A 19,390-nucleotide genomic window follows, 5' to 3' on the forward strand; every position below is an offset into this window, starting at 1 on the left:
ACAGGGGAGGTGGCTGGGAGGATGGGGGAAATAGGTGATGGGGATTAAGGATATGCTTATCCTGATGAGCACTGAGTAATGTACAGAATTGTTTAATCACTATATCGTTTGCCTGAAACTAATACAACATTGTATGTTAACTATACTGGAATCGAAATAAAAGAAAAAGAAAAAGAAAAGAAGAATTAAAAAAGGAAAAATAAGGGGAACAGCGACAGTTTTCGGAGGGGAACACGAAGGATGTGAGCCTTCTTAGTAGGCAGTAATATTTACATAAATAAGGCCTTCATATTATCCTCTTGAAGGTTCTCTTCCCATTTCAAATATTGTTTAATCTTGAAGACAGATTTTTTAATCAACCTGTGGCAGTTCTGTTCAGGATAGAGTCTCTTATGACATTTTGCAGATCTAAGAGTATTGGTATGTCTTGTTATTGTCTTAAAATTACATTCATAGCCTTCTTTGTAAAAAAGTATTTAAAACGGCAGAATTTTTTTTTTTTTTTTTTTTAAAGATTTTATTTATTTATTTGAGAGAGAGAGAATGAGAGACAGAGAGCATGAGAGGGAGGAGGGTCAGAGGGAGAAGCAGACTCCCTGCCGAGCAGGGAGCCCGATGCGGGACTCGATCCCGGGACTCCAGGATCATGACCTGAGCCGAAGGCAGTTGCTTAACCAACTGAGCCACTCAGGCGCCCGTAAAACGGCAGAATTTTTATAATAAACATTTACCAAGAAAAAAATTACAAATAAATTAAAAGAAAATCAGGAATTCTCTTTAAACATGTTGGGAATCTGCCAGTGCTCAGGACTGCACTGAATAAAGCCAGGTGCCCAACTGGTCAAGGAGGAAAAGGATACTGGGAAAGCTTTTCAATATCACTGGTTCTCTGGCCTGTGAACTGTGTGTCCAAAGGGCCACTCCCCATTTTTTTCTATCTGGGCCACTGAAAAAAATTTGTTCTGAAATCCACTCGTAAGGAAAACAAAGGCCCTAACTGCAATGCAGAAACATTTCAGAATTATTTTCAATTGCTTGATCAGGTCATAGTTTCACACCTCCAAGTTGAGGACACAATGATACAGCACATTTCAGTGACTTCACAGGAAATATACATGAATCATGGCATGAATCACATCCAAAATGTGTTTGTGAAGTACCTGTCTCACCAGGTTGAATTAAGATCTCGGTCTCTAGAGAAGACAGACTCAGAGACAGGTTCAAATTTGGGACATTTACCAGCTAAAAATATCTGAACGAGAAGCCTGTGATTATTGTTACAGATACCCATAGAAAAGCTGCAGCAATATTCGCTGTCAGGAGATGAAACTGCTGACCCTTTCTCTGCACTATCCTTCCTCCAAATTAGGAACGAGTCTCTACTAGGGACAGACTCTCTCTCTGAGGATCCCATGCTAGGAATGCTCGAGGTTTAAAGCTTCACATGTATGCTTTCTGAGTTTCTGCCTAGCTCTTCCTATGTGGTTCCTTGGCCATCCAGTGCTCGAAGTTGGACAGAACTGACCTCCCCTCCAAGCTTTCACGTGAGGCTAAGTCTCTGAGAAACTAAGAGAAACAACTGGACGACCTCAAGTAGTCCTCGTTTCTCGCTCACTAGACATCTGTTCTCCCAGTTTTGAACTACATTCCAAGAGCAGGATCTTCTCACCGCTAGTCTGCTGAGTGACCTGAAACCACAGAAAGGGAAGGATGACTAAAGTCTGTCGAGGAGATAAAAAGTGTACTCACACACCAGGTGAGTGCAGGAGTCAGACACATCAACGCAAATTATGGCCCACTCCCTTGTTTACATTTTGTCATTTCACTCATTGAACCGAGAGAATTTTTTCTGAGGAGTTGCTACGGTAAATTGGAGCAGTCTCATTGACAGATGAGGTTTCATTAAAGAGCAAATGGCAAGGATGGCTCTTACTGCTTTTCCTAGAGAAATGGACAATGAGGACAAGTTAAGGCAGTTTTGAACTTGGATAGTGAATAAGTAAGGTATCCTACTTGTGCATTTATGCTTTGAAAATACTAAGAAAGGATGCAGTCCTTCAGTGGGTGGATGGATAAGTAAACTGTGGTACATCCAGACAATGGAATATTATTCAGCACTAAAGATTAGAAGTAAGCTTTCAAGCCATGAAAAGCCATGGAGGTAAGAGCCAGTCTGGAAAGACTACACACTGTAGGATTCCAACTATATGATGCTCTGGAAAAGGCAAAACAAGGGAGACAGTAAAATGATCAGTGGTTGCCAGGGGTATGGGGGAGGGAGGGATGAACAAAGCACAGAGGAGTTTTAGGTGAAATGAAATTATTCTGTATGATACTGTAATGGTGGGTACATGTCATTTTACTTTGTCCAGATCCTCAGAATGTACAGCACCAAGAGTGAATCCTAATGTAAACTATGGGCTCTGAGTGATGATAATATATCAGTGCGGGTTTGCGGATTCTAGCAAATATATCCTGCTGAGGGATGTTGATCGGGAGGGAGCCTATAACTGTGTGGGGACAGGGGGATTTGGGAACTCCCTGAGCCTCCTGCTAAATTTTGCTGTGAACCTAAAACTGCTCTAAAAAAAAATTCATTAAAAAAAAAAAATAAAGCTAAAAAAAAAGTAAAGCTAAAAAAAAAGGATACATATCTTTCATATGGAAGCAAGTAAAGGGTAGGATGGAAGAATTACATCAACACACAGGCCATGGATGGTTTCATGACCACACATGAAGCATTTTAAATAAAAGAAATTACATATGCAAGAAAACAGTTTCACTGATTTTATGAAGGCTTTCAAGAGAACATTAAAGTTATCTATTTACAAAAAAGGAAAAACATTTAGAGAATTATTAGGTTATTAGAATGTATTTGACCTTTCATATGGTCATCAAGAAGGAGTTTAAAGGTTTCTTCAATTTAGGCAAATGGACTCGTTATAATAGGTAGGCTATTATGTTACTTAAAGAAATAGATTAAGAATTTTATGAGACAAGGTTCATTTCCAATTAGGTTACACATCAGAAGAAGCATTATTAGAACTTTTATTTCATTTAGCCTGAGACTTCTATGTGTATGATGAAGTTTAAATTGGTTCTAAAGATAATGCTTTATATGATGAAACAAGGAAAAAAAAACCTGATAATGAATATATTTCTGATTAAATCCTCATTCTTTCTGTACAATAGAAATTAAACCCTGAAAGAAAGAAAATAAAGCTAGTGTAAAAATAATTATCACCCTTAAACTCTGACACATTAATAAGAAACGGACACTATATAAATATCAAAAATTTCAGGGTGTGAAGGAAAATCATGCAGAAATTGCCTCATCAATCTGTGAGCAGTAAATGGGAGGAAACCGGACGCAGAGAGCTGAGGGATGAGCTTGAGGACATGCTGCCGCCCGTGGGGAGAGCCCGGTTAAAGACCCGGGTCTCCTGACGCCCGTCTACCACCTTGACCGCCACTGGGTATGTAATGTCGAGAAGAAACAGAAACAGAAGGCTACCCACCAGAGTATCTACTTCCTGTGCCATAGGTTCTTCTTTATAAAGTCAGGTCTTAAGATACTTTTTATGAGTTTAATAGCTAAGATATTTACCTATACACACACACACACACACACACACACACATATAGGTATCTGTAGATATATGACCACTACTTGATAAAAATGTTAAAATGAGGTTTTTAATTTTCTTCAAAATTGGTAGTATTGCTTAACTTTTTTTTTTTTTAAAGACTTTGAGAGAGAGAACAAGTGGGGGAAGGGAGAGGCAGAGGAAGAGGGAGAAGCAGGCTCCCCAGTGAGTAAGGAGTCCTATCATGACGTGAGCTGAAGGCAGATGCTTAACCATCTGAGCCACCCAGGTGCCCCCGGTATTGCTTAACTTTTAGAAAATGTCCACTCTGGTGCTTTTTATCATATTTAAAATTAATAATAAAAAAAGAAGATACCAAATAATACATTTATTTTAAAAAATAAACCAAACCCCCCAAACCTCTGTAGGAGATGACCTGAAGAGCCCACACCCACAGAAACTCAGCAACCCGCCCCCCCGCAACCCTGCACTTACTTCTCAGGTTCCCCATGCTGGGTGCAGGGTGGGTCCGGGGGGGCAGCGTGCTGTGGTAGGGCGGGGTGGTGCTGAACAGAATGTCGTTGGGCAGGGCCTGGTCAAGTACTGAACTTCGAGAACTGCCGAAGGAAGATCCCCTCCGATTGCTGCATATGCTCTCATCCGAGAGGGTGCGGTACAGCGATCGTCGTGGAGACAGGTTCCCATAGAACGAAAACTAGGGGTTTAAATGTAAGGGGAGAAGGGGGAAGACAGACGTGAAAGAGTTGAAAGCATGGAACTGATTGGAATAAATCTGGGGGGTACACAGACCCCTCGCTCACCCTGCTCTCTGGGTTCGCCCTAGGCAGACAGGCAGGCACAGAGCATTAGCTCAGGAATGCTAAACCAGGCGTGTGGGTCATCCAAGCACATGCACCACGGCCCTGGTGCAGTTATTGGATTTGAATGTTTTCCTCCTTTGACATTCTGTGAAATATGATCACGAATTAGATATGCACGGCTTTATTAATTCTGAAATGTTAAATGGAACCTCCATAACCTCAGAGCAGTGCTCCTGGAAATGTAGAAGTTGCAATTTCTGGCACAGTTATTCAAAAGCATACATAGCGCTGGCTTGATTTTAATTTGAAATGACTACGTTTTCAGATTAGGCAATTTCTGTACCAATCAACTGCATGGGAGGTTCAAGCTCATCTAAATAATAATAAAACTAATTCTGAACATGGTAGCTTTCTAGGCCATGCAAACAGGTTCAAGAAAAGTGCTATCAGTCCAAGAAAATCTTCTTGTCTACTTAAAAGTCATCAGCCACAAAAGTCCATTACGATTACTGAAAATGGAGCTATAGAAACCGATCATAACCAGATTTAAGGGAACCACTGAAATGACTGTGTGTTAACTCCCAGATAGGGTGAGGAAAATTCTTACTCAAGAAGCAAGTGGTCCAATACTCAAGAAAAATGAAATTGAATCTGACTTTCCAACTTTTTCTTCTGCATACTGAACCACATTCCTTTTATATAAACAACAGTAAAAGCCAGAATGTTTGCATCAAACAAATACAGAAGTGGCTATTTACATTTGTGAGTGCAGCAAGGAGGCTAAAAATATTTCTATTGTATGTGTTCCTTCCATTCTGTCAGGCCTGTCCAACTGATGAATGGTAACTGGAATGTGTGCAGACTACAAAGTTAAATTTACACTATGAAAAGAAGGTGATTTGTCTTGGGGGGGGAGACCCACATGCCAAGGAGAAGTTTATTCCTATAAAAAGAAAAGCTATTTGCACTTTTGCACAATGGTCTGCACCCAAGCTTATAGAGTACAACATGCACGATTGGATACAAGTTTAGAAAAAAAAAGGGGACTCATTATGATTGACTTCTTCTGGGATTCCCTCCTCACACACACCAGCAGGTCCTTCAGAACATGATTACAGGCGCATTAGATTAAAGCGGCTTTGAGGTAGTATCTAATTAGAGTGTTATTCTAAGAACACAATTAGGTTAATTGCAGTATTGTTTTATTATAGGGAAGACAGAAGCAGACAGACTTGCTGTTTACCCTGATCACAGTCAACATGGCAATGCCTGATTTTTTTTTTTTCTTTTCATTTGAATAAGAGTGAGCTCCGGATTAGAAGGGAAAATATCCAGATTCCCTGTCCTCTCTATCCATGCTAGAAAGCTGCCCTTCCTAACCTCTCCCAGGCTTGCTCTGCTAACCGATACAACAAACCCTGAAGAGGGTCAGCCACGCACAGACTAACAGGTAGAATCACGGGAGAATGCTTGTGGGCGGGTGGGGTTCCTGAAACTTCTGAGTCTCTTTAGACCCTTCTTGAGTATTTCTGGTAACTTCAAGGCCTCCTGGAAGTCGCTAACCTTTCTTCGCCCCTCCTCCACTAAGGGACTGTCAGGTAGCATCAGTTTCAGGAAGTCTTCTTTGGACAGCACGTGTTGAGTTTCTGAAGCAGCATCCCCCACCACGGTCTGCTGAGCTGCTGCGGACAAGAGATCCATCTCGCCATACAGCCTGTGGAACAAACCAGAGGGGAAATTAAGAGCAGGGGTCAGTCTCTCTGTCAAGTGCCTGTAGCCTGAAGGATTGAAATCTGCTGTTTCGACAACCGCATACTCATGCGCATGATGCTTAATTATTAAGTCAGTTCACCGTCGCTGCATCTGCGCCGGACCCCCACGTCATTTTACATCTTTGAAAGGAGCTCAACTGCAAAGTTAGAGTTCTGAATAATTCAGAAAGAGATCAGATCCCCGAAGCCCTGGATGGGAAAAAATAGAGCCCATTTTTTTTTTTTTTAAAGGCCCAGGTCAGAAAACACATTTTCAATAATTCATCAGAGATTATCATATGTCCTTTGCAGGCACGCTTCCTTGTGTTTCTTAGAAACTCGAGAGAGGCCTTCTCTTGTGGCTAGACAGCCACACCCCCACATCTCACCCGGGCGACACGGAGAGAGGCACCCAAGGGAGCCTGAAGTTTACAAGTAATCGATTCAGGCGTGTGCCAAGCATGTTTTATTATCAGCAATTCCGCAAAGCCGTTTGGATAAAGAAAGCAGCTGTCTCCCTTAATTATCAGGATATAAAAATGTATTTACGGACAACAAAAGACTGTCTCACAGAATTACTGTTTTCAGCTCTTTTCCAGGGAGAAAACCAGGGAGTCATCTTTGAAAGGTTTACTCTGGAAATGCAATCTGAGCAACCAACATTCCTGAGGACACAGGGAATCATCAGTGGCTGTACCGTGGGCGGAGGTGAGCGGTCCTTGCCGCACGACCTGCAAGGTCGTGTTCCAGGAATCCGTGGCCCAGGGCAGCAGGCCGCAGAGGATGACCTGGGTGTTACTGTCACGTGTTACTGAGATGACTCTATTTCAAAAGCAAGGCTATCATGTCACAGGGCGAGAGCTCGCTGGGAAATTACCAGAGTAAGAAACTCACACAGACATGCTCAAAATTAACAATGGTTATCTGGAAGTCTCTGTGGCTTTTGCTTTGTTTCTGAGGTGGGTCAGGTTCAATCAGTGAGCGTTCCACAGTATGATTTTAAAGGGATAACTGGAAACTTGTGGAGGGCATAACCGATTTTCTATTTTATGTACAATGAGACGGTAATATTCTGTAGTTCTCTGTGGCACAAACACACTCTACTCGGCTAATCCTTTTCCGAGCATCTTTCAGTGATCTGGTGGAACACTGTTTTTGCAGTCTGCAGGTGTTAGATTCATCACTTCCACATTAAATGGAGTGTTTCCTTGTTTTAGGAGCCCTTGACTTAGCTGGACAAGGCCGGGGGTGCCTGTTGCCCCCACAGGGTGAGTACGGCCCACCACACAGAGGCCTGGCCTTAGCACTGACCCCGTGTGATGCTCTGCTACCCACATGCACAGACCCCTTCCTCACAATGCCCCTGAGGTTGCCCTTCTTTGACTGAAGGTCAGTGCCATCAAACCTGTGTGTTAAAATGCACAAACTCTGGGGGCTCTGGAGAGAAGAGCATCCACACGGGCACCTGTCACCCTTTCCTGACTCTCTGAGAGAGCCCTCCGCTCCAACAGTGCTTCCATACAAAACTTAAAAGGCTTGGGATGCACTTCTGGGAAGCACTCAGAAGACGTATTAAAGAGGCAGAAATACCAACGTTATCATCAGGAATTTGCATTTATGGTCCAAAAGGGTGGTTATCACTATGAAATTCCTTTCTAAATAACTCATCTGCAATTATTGACATGATGGTTCTTTTTTTTTTAACAAGAAGATTCCATTTTTAGTTTCAACACAAATGATTTTTTAATTGAGAAAGCAGTATCAGGCTCTCCCTATTTAAGAAGTGGGATCATGTTTTAAGGGGAAAAAGTGATACTAGTTTACCAACCAAACAAAATCACTGCAGCCCCCAGCGCACCCTCCACGCATGCTGGTGTTGACAGTACTTGTGGACACAGCCGAACACGGGGACCTCATAATTTGGTGCATGGGAGGTTTTTTTTCTTAAGGCTGTCCTTTTAAAAATAAGCAAACGAATAGCGAAATGCATTTGACTGCCCTTGCTTTGTATCCTTGAAATGTGATTTCTTTACCTGTCTCTTCAAAGAGACAGTAGCAGTTTCCACATGTCCTATCAAAGAGATTATCGGTGCTTTTTTTCTTTTTTCAAACAGGTACATAACATCCCTCCCTACCTGTCCCCATAAAACTTAACAATTGAAAAGGAAATCAAAGTCATGTTAAAATTAGGTAGAGTACTTTTCCTTTGATGATGTCACTTACACACCAAATTTAAGAAACACACTCACGGACTCTGTGGGAATTCAAATTGTCCTTGAACTTGTTTATTTACAGGCTCTACGGTTGCACCATCAATAGCGTATTACCATGACTTTTCTATTGCAGGCAGCTTTTTGGAAATAAGAATAAAGAACAGGGATTTCTTTCGATTTTATATGCAAACGTCAAGGAAAGAGAAGACTTTCAAAGAGAAACATAAATGCTAACATTTCAGAAGTTTTACAGAGATGTTTCTAGATTACTCCTTTTTAGAAAATCTATTTCTGTCGGAGGGAAAAATACACGTGCTTAGTCAATCCCCACAGTGTGTAAGGTTGCCTAAAGACGAGCCGCCGGCCACCTTACCCCTGACACTCAGTCACTTCGGGCTCCTCAGGTGGCGGGCTGCCCTCCGATTTCTTCCAGCCGATGACGTACTTGCTCACTGCCCCTTGCCTGTGGTAGGGCTTGGACACGGACCCAGGGACCTGCTGGGCACTGCTGTGAGACACGATGTAGACTTTGGATGTATCCAGAGACCCACTATTTTTGGAACAGTGAGCTGAAGGGCTTCCTGAATGGTGTGAACCACTGAGGAGAAAAACAGACAAAGACTGTCATAGAACCAGATTTCAGCAGTGCTGGCATGCCTCCAGATTCAGGGCCACCGTGCGTTACCCCTGGGAATGAGGCAGACCCAGCCGCCCTTCCACCATGGGCCTTGACAGAATGCCTAATTTTCCACAGGCTGAGGACGTTCATGTGAAAGCCGTACCCCTGTGGCTGGAAGGATGTTAGAAACAATCAGAAGAAAATCAGAGAGAAACACAAGCAACGTACTTAAACTGATGCTTCTAAAGACAGGAAACCCAAAAGAAGGTGCTCGAGCTCAGCTGCTGTCCGGAAAATGCCAATGTAAATCACGACAGAGTATCACGGCGCGCTCACCACACGCGTAAACATGGGAGTGTCTGACCGTGAGTGTCCAGTGTTAGCCGGGCCGGGGAGCCATGGGTGCCCTCCTGCTGCTGGTAGGAGTGAAAAGTGTGTCAGACAGTTTGGAAGGCAGTCTGGACATGACCTGCGAAGGTGTGCACTGCACGGCGTATGACCCAGCGATTCCGCTCCTCAGTGGACACCGCAGATAGACCCCTGCACGGATGCAACTGGAAACAGGTAACAGTGTGGACAGGAGGACTGATCTTAATAGGTCCCCAACGGTGCAACCTGAATCATCAGTAGCAAAATGGACAGTGAATCAATAAACGAGAATGGGTAAAGGGAATATGCCATGAATAAATGAGCTGAGCACACAAACAACTCGGCTGAGCCTCACAGACGTCATGCAGAGAAAGAAGCAAGTCACAAAGAATTCGTCAAGTGTGATTCCATTTTTAAAGGAAGTTTATAAACAGGCAAAATAGCGTTCAGAAACATACATATTCGGTTAGTAAAACAATGAGGAGACGCGAGGGCAGGACGATCAGGAAAGCGAGTTAGTGGCTACTGAGGAAGAAGGGGCTGTGGGTGGTAGGACGCGGGGATCTTCTGACACAGAAATGCCAATTCCGTATCTGGTGGCTGTGTGCATGTTTGCTGTATGACCACACGATAGAACAGCCACAAAATAAAATTTAAATGATGCAATCCCTAAAACAAACGAACAAAATTTTTTAAAGTCAGTGTTTAACCTAAGGCTAGAAGGACTCCCCACTGACTGTACAACCACCTCTTGAAATATAAAAGCCTAAAGACCTTTTTTTAATTCAGGAAGATTGACAATATAACATTTTATGAAAAATGAATAAGAACAGAGATCAGGGGATTACTCTACAAACATGAAAACATTTAAATGTTTAAATTATGGTAGGCCTCCTGGTAGGATGAAATATAACCTTATTCTGAAACCCCTGATAAGCACCCACCTTTCTAAACAACCTACATAATCAAGCAAGTATCATATGATGCAGGCAGTAAAAAAGAAAAGTCCAAATTAAGAATGGTTATTAAAATGGACTTGTTATAACATTTGAAAGGAAGTAGGGTAACAAAATAAACCAACTCATTTTTGACAGTTTACATAGCTGGAGACACTGTGGTATAGGAAAAATTAAAAAACAAACAAAACAAAACAAATAAAACATCTCATTTACTACTATGAAGTAACTCAGCTGCTGGTGGTAGGTCTGGCGTTCCTGCGTGGGACTCAAAGCAACTTCAGTCTGGGCTCTAGAACGTGGAATCCGGGGGGAGATGTTTCCTGCCTTCCCAGCCCCAAGCGACCCAAGGAAGAAGCAAGGACTAAGGAAGGGAGCTAATGAACTCTTTTCATTTGCTGGGGTGCCCACCCGGGAGTCACCTCCCAAAATGAAAGCTCCACATCCAGGCAATGGGGTCTGAAGGCCTGTATATTTTCCCCTTAAGCTGCTTATTTTGAAAAACTTCAGATCTGGGGTAAGGTATAAAAATAGGAGGAAAACGCCCATCCATCCTTCATCTACAGCCACTAACTGTTACTATCTTGCTACATCTGCATTATTCCTCTGTACATATATTCCTCCCTGAACCATCTGAGAATTAGTTGCACTCCTGCGTTTCAGCATAGAGCCCCTAAAAATAAGAAGGACGTTCTCCCACATGGTAACAACATGATTATCACACCCAGGAAATCACACATTAATGCAGTGCTATCACCTAATATATAGTCTAAATTCTAATTTCCCAACTGCTCCCAATAATGCTTATGGTAATAATTTCCCCATTCAGAGCCCAGTGAAGGACTGTGCGTTGCCTTTAGCTACCACAAGCATCACGTACCTTGAAGTCTTTGATTATCCCTGAGATGTTTTATAGTTAAAGTCTTAGGGTTCCCCAAGTCTGGGACAGTTAACATGCTGCATAAGCCACTCACATGTCCTGCTGAAATGACCAAAATGAACATCTTTTGAGAATGTATTATGAATAATGATAGCAGGGTCAGAGACCGTTCTGTGCTTTTCCATTCATTTTACAAAAGTTATTTTGCTAATTCAGACTTGATTAAAACTGTCTTTTACCCCAAGAGTGAAATACTTAACCTTAAACTCTAAGAAGATCTTGGGGTCATGGGTTTGAGCCCCACGCTGGGTATAGAGATTACTAAAGAAAATAAATAAACTTTTTTTTAATTTTAAAATTTTATTATGTTATGTTAGTCACCATACAATACCTCATTAGTTTTTGATGTGGTGATAAATAAACTTTTAAACTCCAAGAACAAATTTACTGAATCAATTTGATGAGTAATATGGCAAAACTCTATGCTTAGCAGCAATAACATCATTATAAAAGTTTTCTCTGAAATGGGTAAATATTCTAGAATGTTGGTAATAAGCTTTTCATGAATCCTTCCCTTCTAGACTAAAGTTCTTATTTTCCAGTTTCACCTCCAACTTCCAATCACTGCTACTAAGAGAAGGGTATGAATAATGATAAACAAGAGATAATATGAGCCAATATGCAGAAGAGTCCAGAACAGGAAATTATTATTATTTTCTGCAGTTGATTCATTTCACTTTGTAAAACCTTGGTCAGGCTGATACGAATCCTACTTTGTGTTCTGAGCTCTTACCTAAGTGCCCTGCCCTTGCAGAAAGAAAAAAAAAAGGGGGGGGGGCGGGGGCTGCTGAACTAAAGGTCTGAGCAGCAGAGAGAGCAGGCTGCATCCTGCTTGTCTGCTTGTCCTGCTTTCTGGATGACTCCCACGGAGCCCTCCACCTGCCACAGAAGCTTGTCTTAAAGAGTTTTAAGTCCTCCATCTCCCTCAGCCCAGTCCTGGAATCCGACCACATATACAACTCCATGCTTGCTTTCCTCCTGGACGGCTGCTGGGGAGCAAGCGTGTGGGCGCTGGGGCTGGTGGAGCTGGCGGTATAGGAGCCGAGTCTGAGGATTAAGAGCATGCCATGCACTGATCTGGGCTCCTGAAAACCAGACCTGGGAACGGCTGATCCCACGTGCCTCCTACTTCTCCAGGGGAAACCCCCCAGTGGGTTTATGAACTCAGTCAGTAAGCATTTACCAAGCATTCTTCCTATATGCCCTCCTTCGTGTCCCAAGGAGTCCAAGGCCCACCATGTGCAGAGAAGTGCACTAAGTTCTGTGGATACACAATGAACAGGACAGGTCAAGCGCCTTCCAGCCTCTGGGACGCTCCGGTGAAGGGAGGTACCAGTGAGCTACGGTTGTATGCGGAGAGATGCACAGAAAGCACAAACCATTTCAGCCAGGGCTGAGTGCTAACCAGAAAGTAAAACGGGATGGGATCCAGAGTGCGTGGGGGCCGGGGTGTGACCTCAGCCTGGATGGTCAGCCCTGGCGTCAGCCCCTACAATGAGTTCATTCTGCTCCTTCTGCTACTTGGGCTACTCCCAGTCACAACCCAGACCCTTGGGCGCTGGGCCTCAGCTCCCCGGTGACCACGCATCAGCTCGAACAGAGACGGGAGAGGAACGCAGGGGGCTGGTGATTTTGTCATCGCAAACACGCTGGCCCTTCAGGGTCTAGAGAATCTGACAGAGGCTTTCATGAGCAAAATTCCTTTTACCTCCACCTGCAGAGACTTTAAATCTTAGTGTAAATATTTTAAAGGTAAAGTATCAATATATTTAATGCTTAAAGTATTTCAAGATAAAATACTTATATTTTACACATACATAAATAAAACAATCTTTAAAAATTTTAAGTATTTTAAAAACTTCAAAATATTTTAAGTCTTATTTTCTCTAGTTCTCCTGCACAGGTCAGAGGACAGAAGGAAGTATTCAAAAGATTCAATTTAATGACTGAATTTCGTACTGAGCAAAAGCCTACAGCATAAGCTGAAATGTGGCTTCAAAGTCACCGTCCGCTAAGAACCACAAGAAAACCCCAGCCAGGTGGTAAAGATTCCAGTCCCTCAACATATATCATTTCCACAACAGCTGTGCACACATTCAGCTTAAAGTGGTAGAAAAAAGTAAAATCAATCAGAAATTCAATCTCCCACTTTTATATACTTTCTAATAGCCTCACCCATTAAATTAATGAATGGTTAAGGTATTCAAGAAAATCCACTTCAAATGCCTATAAATATCCCTACCTCTATTTATAAACGAATGTGCTCTCAAAGCGGCTTCCAGAAATTTTCCTTAATAGTGCTACAAAATTCTATTTGCGATGCCCATTACATTTGTCTAACAAGGTCTCCTGAAGTCAGCTGTTTTACAAAACTTGTAAACTCTGAACAAGACATTAGGTGGGTATAAAATCCCAAGATGATTTCTATAGTATACCCAGTTTTCAACTGTCCTGGAAGTTGGATAGGAATAACGCAGGTAACCGAAGTCCCTGCTAATATGTCTATATTATATCAGTTATTTATCACTAAACGTATTTTAAGTCAAATTATTAAAGAGACCTGGTCAACGGTAGTAAGAACATCTATTTTGAAAATAATCTCCATATCCCATGCTCCCTCTGCCCCAACAGAAGGAGACTGAGTGTGGGTGGACCCTTAGGATTCCCGTCTGGCAACCGCTCCCCCTTTTCCTGGTGAAACAATACCCCGATTTTCTTCTGGGGAAGCAGCTGTCTTCACTGCCCCTCAGCTGCATGGTTCAGCAGGGGCGTGGGGGGGTGGGGACCGGCCCTATCGAGGGGGAGCACTGCCTGCCTCAGACAGTGGTGCCCCCTACCACAGTGGTAAAGCCAAGGGGATGTGAGGTGATAATATGGAGATGGGGGTGGTAGAGTTTTTGCCGAATCTAGAGAAGAACCACACTTTCTTCCTGTGGACATTGGAGCATGGGCTCGGGGGGACTGCAGGTGACACGGTCATTTTCGACCAAGAGGGGCCCCTGAGACTTTGGGAGCTATCATGTGGAGCTTAAAGATGGAGGTTGACCCAGTCTTGGGTGGTATCATGGAGCTGCAAGCAGAAGAAACTTGACAGTTCTGGACTTTTCAGTCACAGGAGCCAAAATACTGCCTTTGTCATGTGAACCGATTAGTGGAGAGTTTGACTTGTAACATAAACACCTTCTAGTGACACGAACGGTAACTAAGACACTGATAAAGGTGTGAGCCACAGGACAAGAAAAGCGGAACAGCGGCAGTGAGTTTGCGCATGTGTGTGCAAGTCTCACAGAGATAATTTTGCACGACTTCCAGGGGAGGGAAGTTGGCTTTGAGAATGGGATCACATTGGCTTTGAGAATGGGATCGTGGCTCCTCCTGTCTCTGCCCGCTGACTGCATAGGGGGTTGCCCATCGTGGCTTCAAGCCGAGACCCCGTGAAGTCCCCGCCCCTGGTGGTGGCCATGGGAGGAAGGGAGAAGTTCCGGGGGCAGCAGTGGCCTTGAGAAGAGCTCGGGGGAAAAGCCCGACAGTAACCGGGAGCTGAGTTAGGAAGCCTTGCAGACAAGAAGGGAAATTAGGGTGGTCTGTGTGTAGGGGTTAAATTCTGTCCACTACCTGAACAAATAGATTTTCGTCTCATCTCTGACAGCAGAAATCACAAATTATAGGAGTTTTAAAACTGTTGTACAGACCTACATCATGTAAGAGTTTAAAACTACTTGTAACTGTGTATTAAACATCTGCACTTCGAATACAATTCCTTTAAATTTAGCGAGTCTTTATTAAAAAGAAATTGAACTGATAATCTGAATGTACTCTCCGACGTCGGGTCCCCCGTTCTGTAAGGGGGCCTTTGGAACACAGAAGCCGCGGGCACTGCCTTCATCGGGGAGAGCTATGCACAGACAATGCAGGGCGCCCCCAATTACCGGGCGCTCTAACCTGAGTACTGTCCAGCTTCTGTTCACGTCTCCCAATAACTTAGGAACAGATTAAACTGGGAAAGAGAGGTCAGTGGCCCGACTCAAGCAATTACTATCTGTGCGCAGTTCTCTCTCGAGTTAAAAGAGGAGGTAAAGTTACCAGCCACGCTAGTGACTTCCTGGTGTGCAAATTTCACAATCAGACTTCCGAAATGAGCACTTCACCCGAAGTCAGGTGGCTGGGCGGCCAGGTGACAAGCCACCTTGCTGCTCCCGTTTCAGGCCCCTCCCCAACCCCCGCGGGATCCGGGGGCACCCGTTGGGCGGGGGCACTGACCTGGAATGAGACGAGATCTCGCTGAGGTCACCCATGCTGCCGTCGGCCGCGCTGCCCGCCGAGATGGCCGGTGCGTAGCTGTGCACCGCGAACATCTTCGCCTGCTCGTCGTCGGGCCCCGAGATGTCGGCCGAGTCGGCCCACTGCTCGGCGCGGCTGTGGATCACCGACCTGCTGCCCGCCAGGTGCACGGGGCCCAGGACCGCGGCGGGCATGCAGGGGGCCGTGTCGATGCCGCTGTCCGTGGAGGCCCCCTTGATGTAGGTCAGCCCCAGCAGCTCCGGGTCCATCAGGTCCCCAGACCCGAAGTGCTTGTCGTCGCTGTTGCTGGACGTGTTACTGGAGAGCGTGTTGCTGCTGGAGTGACTGGAGCAACTTTTGTCTCCAATCTTGGGAAGAGAGAAATGGGAAGGCTTCAGACAGAGCCCACACTTCGTTTCTTTGTGAAGACGATTAGTCTCACCCAAATGCACAAAGCTACAGACCAGACGATCGCCCCTGAACCCTTTCTACTCGCTCTTCAACATGAGGCAAGGAGAGAATTCGCTTAAAAAAAAAAAATCTGATTTGAGGCAGAAGTCCCAGATTCCTAATTCCTCTCACAATTCATTTTAAGTTAAATGGGATCTTCTCAAGCTCTGTTCAATTATTCGCGCCCAGCGCACGGAAGTATTACCACGGTGTCACTAACCAGAAAATAATCAACACGTGTTACACAGACTGGGCAAGCACACGGAAAATTACATAAAGGGGGAGAGCAGCCTTTTACCAAGAAAATTCTCCTGTGACAAAGTACAGTGCCAGCCCTGGGTGTGGGCAGATGACTCGGGTTTGAATCACAGCGGCACGGTGTTGTCCCCTCACTCAGCCCCTCTCTGTGCTCCTAACACTGAGCTCAGATGATTGGTATGCGGACCCAGCAAGATCATACACTGTAATGTCCCGCAGCCGCAAAGTGGAATGTAGTGTAAGTGACTCCTCTGAGAGAGCCCAAGTCACCGGGTGCCCCAGGTGCTAGTGTGCAGGGGCTCTCTTTGCGGTCCCTGGAAGAGAAAAGATGTCCCCATCTGACTGAGATGCCCCTAGAGACACGGCTCCTCTGCGTAGGCCGGGAACACCTACAAGGCCTGAAGCACCAGCGAAGGGTGGGATCGTGAGGACAAGTCCATGCCCTGACCTGTCGTAAAGTGGCTTGGCTTTTCTTCTTCAGGCCACCCCATCAGCTCCTTACGCACACCCACCTGCCCTTGACCTTTTCAGCGCACTGATACTCTCCAGGTCTACTCCTACCCCTGCCTTCCTTTGTTTAAACCACCGTTAGAGATTTGTGAAGGTGGAATTCTAGGGATACTGTTAGGCTGACTCAAGACAAGGTCCCAACAGTGCTAAGGGCAGGAATGTCACATGTGTTCCCGAGCCCCCGCGCTGTAAAGCTCGCCAAGGACTCCTGAAGGAAGACGGAAAAAGCAACTAAGTCAGAACACGGTAAAATTTCTTCACCTGCAAGTTTTCAAAACTAAGCTACTTTAAAATGTTGGCTTTAGGGGCGCCTGGGTGGCTCAGTCATTAAGCATCTGCCTTCAGCTCAGGTCATGATCCCAGGGTTCTGGGATCAAGCCCCGCATCGGGCTCCCTGCTCGGCGGGAAGCCTGCTTCTCCCTCTCTCACTCCCCCTGCTTGTGTTCCCTCTCTCACTGTGTCTCTCTCTATCAAATAAATAAAATCTTTAAAAAAAATAAAATAAAATAAAATAAAATGTTGGCTTTAGGGCGCCTGGGTGGCTCAGTCGGTGAAGTGTCTGCCTTCAGCTCAGGTCATGATCTCAGGGTCCTGGGATCGGGCCCCGCATCGGGCTCCCTGCTCAGCAGAGAGCCTACTTCTTCTCACTCTCCCTCTGCGCTCTCTCTCTCTCTCCAATAAATACATAAAATCTTTAAAATAAATAAAAGTAAAATGTTGGTTTTATGTGGCAACGACCCACAATTCATGTTTTCACGTTCGACAGAAAGTTTTGCTTCATCGAGCGACGGCGGCCTGTAAGCTCACCCAGCGGGTGAAGAGTAAAGGAACAGTAAATGAAACACCGCGTGCAAATGACCGCGAGCCACGTGCCGGGCATGGTGGGACCACTGCCTGCAGGTTAGTTAGCAGCCGCAAGCATTACTGGGAACCATCTGGAACTGCACAGTAAGTGGCCGGCTATGGGCAGAGCCGCTCCGACCACACATGCCGCTTCACAGTTTCTGGCCATGCCCACCAGCTAATGCTGGGTGAAGGGGGTGAAGAGTTCACAGATAAAAATAGGATTGTGATTTAGTAACTATTACACTGGGTATCAGGGATCAAAAGGCTGAGGATATAATCTTGGCTTTGCCAGTAATTTACTGTGTGACCTTTCTTTAAGGTTCTTTATAAATCAAGAAGGGGAGAAAAAAGGAACTTAACTTCTTTACTCATTTTTACCTCGCCCCCGCTGAGAGTCCCTGGCAGAACTGCTAATGCTGAGATGCCTCAGAACGGCTGTGCGAGAGATCAGCCCGCCAATGAAGGACTTACGTGGGAAAGCTTATTGGGGGAGTCCTTGCAACTTCCATCCTTCGGCAGGGCTCTTTCTTTGTAGGAACTCAGGACCTTGGAGGGCGGGCCATGCCATTTGGTTTCTGTCACATAAAGAAGAGAAGAGTTGAATATCTAATTTCTAGTGTTAACAAAAGAGCAAAGCAAACACAGAAGCAGGACAACAAAATGGTCTGGTAGAAATGAACAGGACTGTGGTCCTGGAACTTTCTGGTCTCACCAGACTCCAATAAGAGTCCACAGAACAACTACCATAAAGCTAATGTTCCATTTCCGTGGGCACCACAAGTACTGTGGCCCATGACCGTGTCCCCTGTGACACTGGGAGACCCAGCCGACCACATGGGCATTGTCACAGGATGGTGCTCACCATGGGATGGGATGAACGCATGCATGCATGAATGAATGAATAGACAAGGGATGGGAGAAAAGAGGGAGCAGGATGGAAGGGCTGGCCAGTTGACCAGCCGCATGTCTCATTACCCAGGTGCCTGCTTCCTTCCAGGCTGTCCTCCCGCTCCCTGGCTCCTTCACACTCCAAAGGGCCCGTGCCCTGGGGCTTGAGCAGCAGAGGAGAGTGGCATCTGCAAAGAGCACAGAACTGAGTGGCCTGCTGGCCAGGCCCCCCCCGCACACCTGCTGTGTGTGCTGCTCCCGCACGGCCCATCCCGGGAAACCCCCCAGAAGCTGCTTCCGGCAACCGGAAACGCCGCTGTCTGCCGGCCCAGCCCTGCCAGACAAGCTTCAAGCACCTGGACTCGGGGACTCTCGTTTCCCCACTGGCTCAACAGAGGCACCTGGATGACAGCCATTTACAGACACAAAAGGGCTGCCGAAGCCAGGAGGCTGGAGGACTGTCCAGGGTCAGAGAAGCTGTCCCCAGGAAGCCGAGTTGGGGCTCATGCTTTTGTTTCGTTTTGTTTTGTTTTCTCTTGTGCTGAGAGTACACGGCGCTGATACTTCATCTCAACTTTTTTAAGGAAAAGAAAGTAAGATGGACCGGCTCGAGACTACTTCTAGGTGGACTTTGTTTTATGAAAACCCCACAGATGACAATAAAATCTGACAAAAGAAAGAAATCCCAGGAACGCTCTTCCTGCTACCAAGTGATTTCTTACTTAGAGGATTCTGTGACAGATCCTGGTTTGCAGAAAAAGCCAGAAATGGCTTTTCCACTGATTAAAAAAAAAAAAAAATCCCCTCTACTTTTCAAATGCAACTCGATTGAGAAAAATGTCTTTAAGTTCAAGAACTCCATCTATTACCTAAGGTAGCGAACACATGTAACTCTGACTGC

At 45.0% G+C, this 19,390-nt stretch overlaps 1 protein-coding gene across 8 annotated transcripts in view; it reads right to left on the minus strand.

The window, feature by feature from the left end:
• The window catches only part of SIPA1L2 (signal induced proliferation associated 1 like 2), a 216,965-nt gene that overhangs the window by 20,611 nt on the left and 176,964 nt on the right, over nt 1–19,390 (minus strand). For all 8 annotated transcript variants that reach the window (XM_036087312.2, XM_078077712.1, XM_036087309.2 and 5 more), the window contains 6 exons: nt 18,577–18,677; nt 18,073–18,176; nt 15,517–15,905; nt 8,746–8,970; nt 5,972–6,122; nt 4,083–4,302 (listed from right to left, as the gene is read on the minus strand). In XM_036087312.2, the coding sequence (XP_035943205.1) occupies nt 4,083–4,302; nt 5,972–6,122; nt 8,746–8,970; nt 15,517–15,905; nt 18,073–18,176; nt 18,577–18,677 (1,190 nt within the window). The remainder of the gene's footprint in view (nt 1–4,082; nt 4,303–5,971; nt 6,123–8,745; nt 8,971–15,516; nt 15,906–18,072; nt 18,177–18,576; nt 18,678–19,390) is intronic.

This window comes from Halichoerus grypus, chromosome 7 (genome assembly GCF_964656455.1).
Source record: "Halichoerus grypus chromosome 7, mHalGry1.hap1.1, whole genome shotgun sequence".
NCBI lineage: Eukaryota > Metazoa > Chordata > Mammalia > Carnivora > Phocidae > Halichoerus > Halichoerus grypus.